Raw genomic sequence first — 11,246 nt, forward strand, 5'->3', positions numbered from 1 at the left:
TCAAGGAAAACCCAGAATGACAGTGGATTTCAGAGAGGCTCTCTTCCTGATACAGAGAGCCCCTGCATCTAGAGATGAAGGATGGCAGTTTCAGGTGTCTGGAATGGCTCTCTACACCCTATTCAGGACTGGGAGGCAGCTGTATTATTACAGGTGACCTGGGTTATGAGTTGAGAAAGATCCTAATGGTCCCTACATTTAAGGCAACCGTTTCCAGGATTCCTGCCATTGCATCAGAAAGAGAGGCAAAAAGAGAGGGGATGTCATTCAAAGAACAGTACACTGAACTGTGGGGGTCGAGTGGGGAGGAGGAAAGAGGAAAATATCTGGCTACTGAATGACTCGCCAAAGTTAGGGGTGACCCATTTGTGCAAAACCCAGAGGAAAGGCTCACAAACCCTCATCTGCTACATACCCACCCCGCAATGTCGTGCGACGTGCATAACTGTAAAGAGAACTCTTATGCCAAAATTCCAGGCGTGGCAAAGTTATTCTGAGCAAGGAGCTAGTCAACAGAAAGGATGTAACAGTTCAGGTTAAACAGAACAATAAGATTTAACAAATTGAGATGTGGGGAAGCAAAAAGCAAAATATCAGGACCAAATTTTAAATGGAAAAGGGAAACCCTAACTAGATCCAAACCAAAATAATAATCATAAATCAACTGTAACTAAGAAAAGTAGACAAAGATCAATATGATTCTAAAAGGCAAAGTCTCATAGTGAAGCGGAAGGGCAGTTTGCTCAGGAAGCTTACATTTCCTGCCTACTTTGTTTGCTTGGAAAACACAGTAGAGTCAACCATCTGGGGTAATTAATTCTAGGGTAAAAGTGTCAGAACCTGGGTAAACAAAGATTAGCACCAAGATAAAAATAAGGAGAACCAGGAACTAAAAAAGAAATCAAATTCAATAAGTTCAAAGGAATAAAATTCTGAACAAAATTCTGAAGATTCCAGGGACAGACTTCTTTTGCCATCAGTCAACTGTTTGAGAAAGAGTCCTGGCATAACTCTTGCTCTTTTATATTTCAGAGTATTTCAGGTATCAAATCAATTTCCGTAAAACTTTCATAAAACAAACGGAAGAACTGTAAATCACAAACAAACAAACAAACAAAACCTTTCCCCTTAAAATTTAACAACCAAAAGTCACCACATTGAAGAAGGTTAAAGTAACTGCAGAGGTAACTGGCTTACGCAGTGATCGAACCTAACCTCGGCAAACCATACTTTAATGGTCTGTTTGCACTAACGTGACCATGCTTTTTTCAGAAAGCATGCAAAATAATTTGGAAGCAGGATCTTAAGTCTGAGCTTCTCAGTTGCCTCCCTCGCTGCCCTTCCTTCTCAGTACTAATTAATGACATTCCAATGCTTAGTCTCAAAAAACCATTGGTAATAGGATCTCAGAAATGTCAGAAGAAAATGTTCCTTCTACCCCTAGAGCTGCAAACAAGCAGATTCTATCCCACAATAGGAGGCCAAAGCTAGTTCTGAGACAGTGGTAAATAGAGAACATTCACAAAAGCATTCATCTCTAAGCCTCCCATTTTCTCTCCATCTCAGAAGTGGGGACATGTGCCCTGGCAGGAAGCTCGGGCTGGGGTTCTAGAAGAGGTAGGAAGTACAAAAGTACAAAATGACAGTTTTCACACTACACAGAGCAGAAGTGGAAGAGAACTTTAATACGAGTTGGTTCAATTGTCTCCCACTTTACATGAGGAAGCCAAGTTCCAGAAAGAATAAGTGACTCTGGCAGTACCTAGAGAAGCCAACAAATGGCCTGAGTTTCTTGCTGCCACCCCGCAAAAAACAAGTGCAACCAGGAAATTCATGTGCCTAGACCTGATGCCTCAATTCCAAAGCTGCAAAGGTAGTTGGGACCATATTATATTCCAACATGGATGCCAGGTTTAAATTGTTACCCTGTGGGTAATGTGGAACCCCTGTGGATTCTTTTTTTCCCTTAAGTGCTGTGGTGCAATCATAGCTCACTGCAGCCTCCACCTCCTGAGCTGAAGAGATCCTCCCACCTCGGTCACCCAAGTAGCTGGGACTACAGTGTGAGCTACCATGCCTAGCTAATTAATGCCATGCCTCACTATGTTACCCAGGCTGGTATCGAACCCTGTGGCTCAAGGAGTCCTTCTGCCTCAGCCTCCCAAAGTGCTTGGATTACAGGCATGAGCCACCACACTTGACCCACTGAAGATTCTTGAGCAGGGGAGGTGGTTACAAGCACAGACCTTGGACTTAACACTGAGGTTTGAACCCTGGGCTAGTTATTATTTTCTGAGCTTCATTTCTTTCTTTATAAGAGGGGAAAATTAAGTCCTTAATACACTTATTTAAACTCATTTCTTCAGCTTCAACTAACTTTGTTGGGCTGTAAGAAATAAATAAGAAAATGAATTTAAAGCTCAGTACTAATAATGTAGGTAAATCAGTATTTAGTAGTGTTAACTATTATTCTGAGCAGAGCTTTACTTCTGGAAGATTCACTAGATGGGATGTCTTCCAATCAACCAAGGTAACAAGGGCTTATCCTGGGGGGAATGGAGAGATGGCAATAGATTTAAGACATTTCAGAGTTAGCCTATCAGTTACATATTGTTGCATAACAAACCACCTCTAAACTTAGTGGCTTGAAGCAACAACATTCATTTATTGTGCACATGACTCTGCAATTTGGCCAGGGCTTGTCTCTGTTCTATACAGTATTGAATGGAAGATGAACTGCGGCCAGAAAGTCTACTTTTAAGACGGCTCACTCACATGGTTGGCATGTTGGTTCTGTCTGTTGGTTAAGAGCTTAGCCAGGGATGAGGGCCCAGGGCTTTGACACTTCTCCATGTGGGCCTCCACAAGCTGCTTGGGCTTCCTCAGAACATGGTGACTGGGTTTCAAGAGTGACCATTCCAAGAGAATGAGGTGGTATTTTTATGACAGCCTCAGAAGCCACATATTATCACTCTTTTGTACTAGACTGGTCAAGGAAAGAACAAATTTCTGCCTAGGTTCAAGTAGAGGTGATAAAAACTCCATCTCTTGATAGGGAAGTGCAAAGTTCTAAAAGAACATGTGTTACAGATATACTGTTGCATACACATTTAGAAAATGTAATCTGCCACTGGTAGGGATGACGTTTTAGCAAATTGGCTAGCGGCAGTGAGGGAGAATGAGACCCTGAGGTTTCTGGCTTGGGTGACCATTAATAGAACTAGTGGAAAACAGAAGGAAGAATATGTTAGGGGAGATTATTGACCCTGAGAAGCCCAAAGTATTCAGAAGACTGGAGCCTGGAAGAGGCATAAGGGAGTCTTGCACAATAAAGTCACAGCTGAAACTGAGACTAGAAGAAATAGCCAAGGATGAGAAAGAGAATCGTAACAGATTCTTAGAAAACAAAAAAAATTTTTTGAGAGGGAGTCTCACTCTGTTGCCCAAGCTGGAGTGCAGTGGCATGATCTCAGCTCACTGCAATCTCCGCCTCTTGGATTCAACCAATTCTTGTGCCTTAGCCTACCAAGTAACTAGGATTACAGGCACCCGCCAATATGCCTGGCTAATTTTTGTATTTTTAGTAGAGATGGGGTTTCGCCATTTTGGCCAGGTTGGTCTCAAACTCCTGACCTCAGGTGATCCAGCCACTTTGGCCTCCTAAAGTGCTGGGATATTAGGCATAAGCCACCACACTCAGACTATTTACTCCTTTTTTTTTTTTGAGATGGAGTCTTGCTCTCTGTTGCCAGGCTGGAGTAGAGTGGCATGATCTTGGTTCACTGCAACCTTGTGGCTCACTGCAACCTCCATCTCTTGGGTTCAAGCTATTCCCCGGTCTCAGCCTCCCGAGTAGCTGGAACTACAGGTGCACGCCACCACACCTGGCTAATTTTTTGTATTTTAGTAGAGACGGGGTTTCACCATGTTGGCTAGGATGGTCTTGATCTCCTGACCTCGTGATCTGCCCGCCTCGGCCTCCCAAACTGTTGGGATTACAGGCGTGAGCCACCCCTCCTGGCCCTATTTTCCTTTTAAATGGCATTATTTTCCATACCAGTTTTTATTTTTATGTAGCCAAATACATTAATATTTTCTCCATTCCAAGATCACAAAACTTTTTTCCCCAATATTTTTATTACAGTTTAAAAAATATTAATGTTTAAGGGTCAGACTCCATTTTTGTCAAATGGATCCAGCACTATTAACTAAATAATACAGCCCTTCCCACTGATTGAAATGCCACTTCTATCATAAATTCCTAGAGATACATACTTCTGTTGCTGGCCTTTTTTTTTTTTTTTTTTTAAACAGGGTTGCCCAGGCTGCAATGCAGTGATACAATCACAGCTCACTTTAACCTTAGCCTCCCAGGTTCAAGTGATCCTCCCACTTCAGCCTCCCAAGTAGCTGGGATTGCAGGTGCATGCCACCATACCCTGCACTGGCCTTTCTTTAGCAGTGGGCCACAGAAATGCGTATGTATGTGAGTGGCTGATGGTGGCCACCTGCAGAGTGCCGCAGGCACCACGGCTCATTTGCTGCCATGCAGAAATTGTGGGCCCACTGTGGCCACATGTGCCGAGTTTTCAAGAGATGTTAGACATCCAGATTTAAATCTCCAGTGTTTAAAGTGTTGGCAATTAATTAAAAACAATTTAAAAGGCTGGGCACAGTGGCTCACGCCTGTAATCCCAGCACTTTGGGAGGCCAAGGTGGGTGGATCACCTGAGGTCAGGAGTTCAAGACCAACCTGGCCAACATGGCAAAACCCCATCTCCATAAAAATACAAAAATTAGCCAGGCATGGTGGCAGGCACCTGTAATCCCAGCTACTTGGGAGGGTGAGGTAAGTGCAATCACTTGAACCCGGGAGGCGGAGACTGCAGTGAGCCAAGATTATGCCATTGCACTCCAGCCTGGGCGACAAGAGTGAAACTGTCTCAAAAAAAAAATTTAAACATATGGACAAAATATATTTGCAAGCTGAGACTAGCTGTGGCACACTGGTTGGTGATCTCTATTCCAGATGCTGAAATATGATAATGCAGGCCAGACTGGGCCCAGAAATCCTGTCTTTCCCACTGCCAATATTAAGAAGCAAAAGAGGAAGGGTGATGTGGCAGCTCCTGGAAACCCAGGTTATTTGCAGGCATCTCTGGGAAAGAAAGCAGTGTTATGTCTCATGTCACCTTTTACCCACATGAGTTGATGATGTGGTTCCTGGTTTGCCAAGTAACTAGGAGGAAGAAGATCAGCATTGGGGAGGGGAAGGTAACATCCTCAGTCAAAGTTGGGCTTCCTAAACCTGCTAGACTGAATTACAAAGCCAATGGGTTGGAAGGAGGATGGAAACTGGGGTGCTGGCCAAGAACAGAGCAAGATTTTGGCCCCCCAAAACAAGCTGGAAAGTGATGTCACTTCCTATGTGATCATCATGCAGCTTCACTGAATACATTCCAACTTAACACTGCTGAATCTGAAAAGAAATGGTAATGAAGAGGTCTCCCACACTTATGCGGAGAACAGGATCTGCTTGCAGCCAAGATGAGTCACATTGTAGAACTTCACTATTCATAGAGAAAGCCCCTTCACATGCAGAATCTCGCTGGTCTCTCGGGACAATCCTGTGAGGTAGGCAGCATCAGGAATGTTACTGCCCCTTACAGAAGAGGGAACTGGCACTAGTGACAATCAGAATGGGTTTTAGATGGCTCTGGAATGTGCAGGAAGGACACCTTATAAAGAATAAAATATTGCAGGCCCTTTCTTCTTCCCCATGCCCATTTGTGTAGAATCATTTACTCATTAAATTCACTGAGGGCCTTCAATGGGCTAGGCACTCCATCTGAGGCATTGGGAACGTAGGCATACACAGGTCCTGGGCACTGTCCTCCCCTGTGGCTGGTCAGTCATCCTTGCTCTGAACCATGATCCAGACTGGCCTTGCCCTACTCCTCTCTAGGTAGAGCAGTGATCTCAGCCCAACTCTTGCATTTTGTTCTAGAAACCTCGACTGTTTCCCTATTGGTCACTTCCTGCAAGGCACTGACCTGTGCCAGGAACAGGATATGTTTTTAAGTGCTTGAGACACAGATAAGTGGCAGACTCATACACAAATTCCAGCCATACCTTAATTCTGACCTAATTTTAATATATGTTTTATGCAGTCACACAGTTCTCTGTGTAGTACACTGCGAGCAGGGATGGTGCATACTTCTCCTGAAGCAGGAAACAGCCCAGTTGGTGAGGTGGCCAGTCTCTAGGGCATCTTGGATGAACTGCTTTTCTTCTCATTACTTTTCCTCCATTTACTTCGTTTTTGTTCTGAGACAGAGCCTTGCTCTGTTGTCCAGGCTGGAGTACAGTGGTGTGATCTTGGCTCACTGTAACCTCCACCTCCGGGGTTCAAGGGATCCTCCCACCTCAGCCTCCTGAGTAGCTAGGATTACAGGTCCGTGCCACCATGCCAGGCTAATTTTTTGTATTTTTGTAGAGAGAGGATTTTACCATGTTGGCCAGGCTGGTCTCGAACTCCTGGCCTCAAGTGATCGGCTGCTTAAGCCTCCCAAAGTGTTGGCTTTACAGGCATGAGGCACTGTGCCCAGCCTTCCTTCATCTATTTATTTTCCTGTGATGCCTCATGTTTTAGGGTATGTGTCTGATGGGCAGGAATACGTGTCAGATATATTTAGGGCAGCCCCACCAGCTTTACATTCTTGAGGCCCCATCAGCTCTTATTTGCAGACATTTTCTTCTGTTGACTATAATGAGTAGAACTGTGTCTCTTTTTTTTTTTGAGACGGAGTCTTGCTCTGTTGCCCAGGCTGGAATGCAACGGCAGGGTCTCAGCTCACTGCAACTTCCACCTCCTGGGTTCAAGTGATTCTCCTGCCTCAGCCTCCCAAGTAGCTGGGATTACAGGTGTGAGCCACCATGCCTGACCAGAACTGTGTCTCTTAAAAAGATAAGTCCAAGTTCAAGTTTCTAGTACCTGTGAATGTGACCTTATTTGGAAAAGGAGTATGTGCTGATCTAAATAAGGTAAGGATCTTGAGATGAGATCATCCTCATTAGAGTGGGCCCTAAATCCATTGACACAGATTTGGTGTCCGATGATGTCTTTACAAGAGACAGAAAATAATACACATGGACACAGGGGAGAGGGCCACACGAAGATAGAAGCAGGGACTGGACTTACACTGTCATAAGCCAAGTAACACCAAGGACTGCCGTGTCCACCGGAGAAAGGACAAACGCATGGAATGGATTCTCCCCCAGAGCCTCCAGGAGGAACCAACCTTACTGATACCTTAACTTCAGACTTCCAGCCTCCAGAACTGTGAGACTCAATTTCTGTTAAGTCACCCAGGTGGTGGTAATTTTTTATTTTTATTTTTTTGAGACAGAGTCTTGCTCTGTCACCAAGGTTGGAGTGCAGTGGCACAGTCTCGGCTCACTGAAACCTAGTTTTTTTTGTTTTTTTTTTTTTTTAGATGGAGTTTTGCTCGTTACCCAGGCTGGAGTGCAATGACACAATCTCGGCTCACCGCAACCTCTGCCTCCTGGGTTCAAGCAATTCTCCTGCCTCAGCCTCCCAAGTAGCTGGGACTACAGGTGTGCGCCACCATGCCCAGCTAATTTTTGTATTTTTAGTAGAGAACGGCATTTCACCATGTTGACCAGGATGGTCTCGATCTCTTGACTTCGTGATCCACCGCCTCAGCCTCCCAAAGTGCTGGGATTATAGGCGTGAGCCACCGCACCCGGCCTAAGTTCTGTATTTTTAGTAGATACAGGGTTTCACCATGTTGGCCAGGCTAGTCTTGAACTCCTGACCTCAAGTGATCTGCCCGACTTGGCCTCCCAAAGTGTGGGGATTATAGGTTGAGCCACGTGTCCGGCCAGGCTGTGGTAATTTTTTATGGCAGCCCTAAGAATAAATACACAGACCCAATCAAGTTTTCCCTTTTTGAGCAAGGACTACTATGTACAACTTGACCTGAGAGTGGGGCCTTCAATCCTTTCCCCTGGAGCCTCTGGCAACAGTTCTCAGATGACTCTAATGCTCAGACACACACCTGTATGTGACGGTCCCCCCAGCAGGCATCTGTTCACCAGCAGAGGAGGCCGGAAGCCCCTTGCGAGGTGCTGGGTTCTGTAGCTTCAGGATTGGGATCAATGTCATCATCCATATCAGATCTGTCAGCTCCAATCTCAGCCCTTTCTTCCTGCCTGATCCAAAGGCTATTTTCTAGCTGTTCTTCAGCAATTTCTAGCTCTTCTTCTGTTTGTAAAGTAGCCACAGTTTCCCGAGGCAAGTTTGAGGAATATAGCCCAAATTTGGCTTTACAACCAAACATTGCCTCAAATGGACTTTGCTGCAAGGAAACGTCGAAAGCCTGATTCCTCACCATCTGCACGAATCGGAGACCTTTGGCCCAGTGACATGAGTAGTTACTCTGCATCCAGGCACTTATCATGTTCTTTATATCACGGCTTGCTCCTTCCAGGGAGCCCTGGGCATGGCCAGGGTAGTGCTTACCAGACACAATCCTTAGGTCCGGCCACAACTCACTGAGCTCACGAACAACCTGGTTTGTGAACTCAATGCCACTGTCGGAGTCTAACACACTGGGTGTACCAAGAATTGTGAAAATATCTAACAAGACACTGACCACCTCATGGGTCTGCTTGCTTTTTAATGGCCGTAAAATAATAAACTTGGTCAAGTGGTCCTGGTAGTATAAAATGAACTTGAACTCACCATCGGCACTTGACTGCATGTCAAGTATTTCAACTTGGCATGTGGAGTCTATGTCCTTAAAAGTCAGGGGCTTGGGTGCAAGGCCTCTCTTGGGTACTGGGTTCTTCTGGTGGCACTGTTTACACAGAGTCAGATATAAGACAATAACTTCTTTGGTGACATTCCCATATTTTCCCTGCAGCTCCTTGAGCATGCGTGTCCGCCCACCATGTCCAATTCTGAGATGTGTGTCATGCAGAATATCAAACAGTTCTTCTTTATGCACATAATACCGTATTCGATCTCGTTCTCCATGAGTAGCCTCTATCAGTTTCTCTGTGCCCTGTACAGAGATCACATCGTATTTTGCTGCACGGCGATAATCACGTGAGGACTTCTTCCCTTTTTCTTTAGCTTCTTTAACTTCCTTTATTGTTTGAAAGTACTTTTCTCTGGAAAATACCTTGCTGTTGTAACTTTTGCTTTCTACTAACTTTGTTACACTCATAAGAAACTTTTCTCTCATGTTACTCATCTCCATTTCCATTTCACTTGCATTTGAAGCCCCAGGTGGATCATTTCCAGCTCTCTGAGGCATCATGGAGAACTCTAAGAAGGATCCTAAGAAAGGAAGAGAACAAAGTTAAATTCACTGATACTCCCACCTGGAAGACTTTCCCTCTAACGTTCTTCAATTCTTTCATTTAATTTTTGAAGATGATTACATGGAAGAATGATAATAGAACATAGTATAAAGCAGCTAGAAAGCCAACTAGAACCATCCAAAACCAGAGCATAGCAATAGAATTTGACATCAGGAAGATCACAAATATGTAGAGATTTTAGACTTTAGGTGAACAGAAAAAACAATGAAGCCGTTAACTTTTAGCATGAAACCTAATCAACTGGTTATTAATAATTGAATAGGAGAGAGGATAAACAGAAACTCCTAAGGCAGCAGACTAAAATCTTACCCTAGTATCCTTTAAAATGATATAAATGGGAGAACGTTGCTAAAAGGTACCACATAACAACAGCAAACTTTTTTTTTTTTTTGAGACGGAGTCTCGCCCTGTCACCCAGGCTAGAGTGCAATGGCGTAATCTCAGCTCGCTGCAACCTCCGCCTCCTGGGTTCAAGTGATTCTCCTGCCTCATCGAACTCACCTCAGCATCCTGAGTAGCGGGGATTACAGGCATGTGCCACCACACCCGACTAATTAACAGCAAACTCTTAAACTGAAATTAATACCAGGGATTGCTTCTGAGTCTTCTCATAATCAACAGAAACAATTTCTTGGCTTGGTGCAGTGGCTCATGCCTGTAATCCCAGCACTTTGGGAGGCCAAGACGGGCGGATCACCTGAGGTCAGGAGTTTGAGACCAACCTAGCCAACATGGTGAAACCTTGTCTCTACTAAAAATACAAAAATCAGCCAGGTGTGGTGGCAGGAGCCAGTAGTCCCAGCTACTTGGGAGACTGAAGCAGGAGAATTGCTTGAACCTGGGAGGCAAAGGTTACAGTGAGCTGAGATCATGCCATTGCACTCCAGCCTGGAAGACAAAGTGAGACTGCCTCCAAAAAAAAGACAAAAAACAAAACAAAACAAAAAAACCAACAACACAATTTTTTAAGGCTGAAGAGTCTGTCCTTATTTTGGGGGAATCAAGAAGAAAGCTGTGGGGATATTTTTAAATGACGGTTTCCCCTTGACAATTGTCTATAGGATTAATAAAGGAAGATTTTGAGTCCTTACCCTGTGGGACCATGTTCTCATAACTGTCCAGCATTGTGTCCCTGTAATAATCTTTTTGAGAGGCTTCTAAATAATTCCAATCTTTGGTCATATCTTCAAATGCTGTTGCCTCTGGAAACAGTGCTGGCTGCTGTCATAGGGCCTGGGCTAAGGAGCAGCTTCAGCAGGACTGGAGAAGAAATGAGAGGGCACCAGGAATGAGGGCATGCAGCATAAAGGACTCTGAAAGCAAGTCAGGTGAATAAACGGAAAAAATAAGAAATAGGTCTCATATCCAACACAATGAGTACAGCCTCATGGATGAAGGAAAGTTTTGCTTTCCTGGAGGGGTCTATCAATCTGGCCTGTTTTGATGCTGCCAGAGCTGCAGCTGATGAATTAATATTTCCAGAATAAAGCAGAGTCCAAGTGAACCTGGGCACTCCAAGGTCAGGAGATGTTTTCAGGTACAGGCTTGATGCTCTTAATAGGGGTGGCAGGATCTGTTTCCAATGGAAATATTATGTCTGTGTACACAGAGATATGTCAGGAGATTATCATGCAGAAAAGAGATACCCCAAATGGAGCCCCCATGCCACTGTGATCAGATAATTCCTTAGGGAGAGAACTTGATACTCAGTTGTCTAAACTGGGATTCCTTAGTTAGAACAGCCCTAAGACAGGATGGTGGTGAGGCCAAGGGAGTTCACATGAGGACTGCAGGAATTCCGGCAAGCTTAGGAAAATAGGATCCCAAGATCCCAG

The 11,246-nt window shown here is 44.5% G+C and overlaps 1 protein-coding gene across 1 annotated transcript; it reads right to left on the reverse strand.

Moving 5' to 3' along the window:
• Window positions 1–6,133: 6,133 nt before the first annotated feature.
• KRABD2 (KRAB domain containing 2) lies at window positions 6,134–10,724 on the reverse strand. The gene is given in 4 exon segments (XM_017972307.4): window positions 6,134–9,367; window positions 10,503–10,636; window positions 10,638–10,688; window positions 10,690–10,724. Coding segments are annotated over 4 exon segments (1,458 nt in total). The 5' UTR covers window positions 10,710–10,724; the 3' UTR covers window positions 6,134–8,114.
• Window positions 10,725–11,246: the final 522 nt, after the last annotated feature.

The sequence above is a fragment of the Callithrix jacchus genome, chromosome 5, assembly GCF_049354715.1.
Source record: "Callithrix jacchus isolate 240 chromosome 5, calJac240_pri, whole genome shotgun sequence".
In the NCBI taxonomy this organism is placed as follows: domain Eukaryota; kingdom Metazoa; phylum Chordata; class Mammalia; order Primates; family Cebidae; genus Callithrix; species Callithrix jacchus.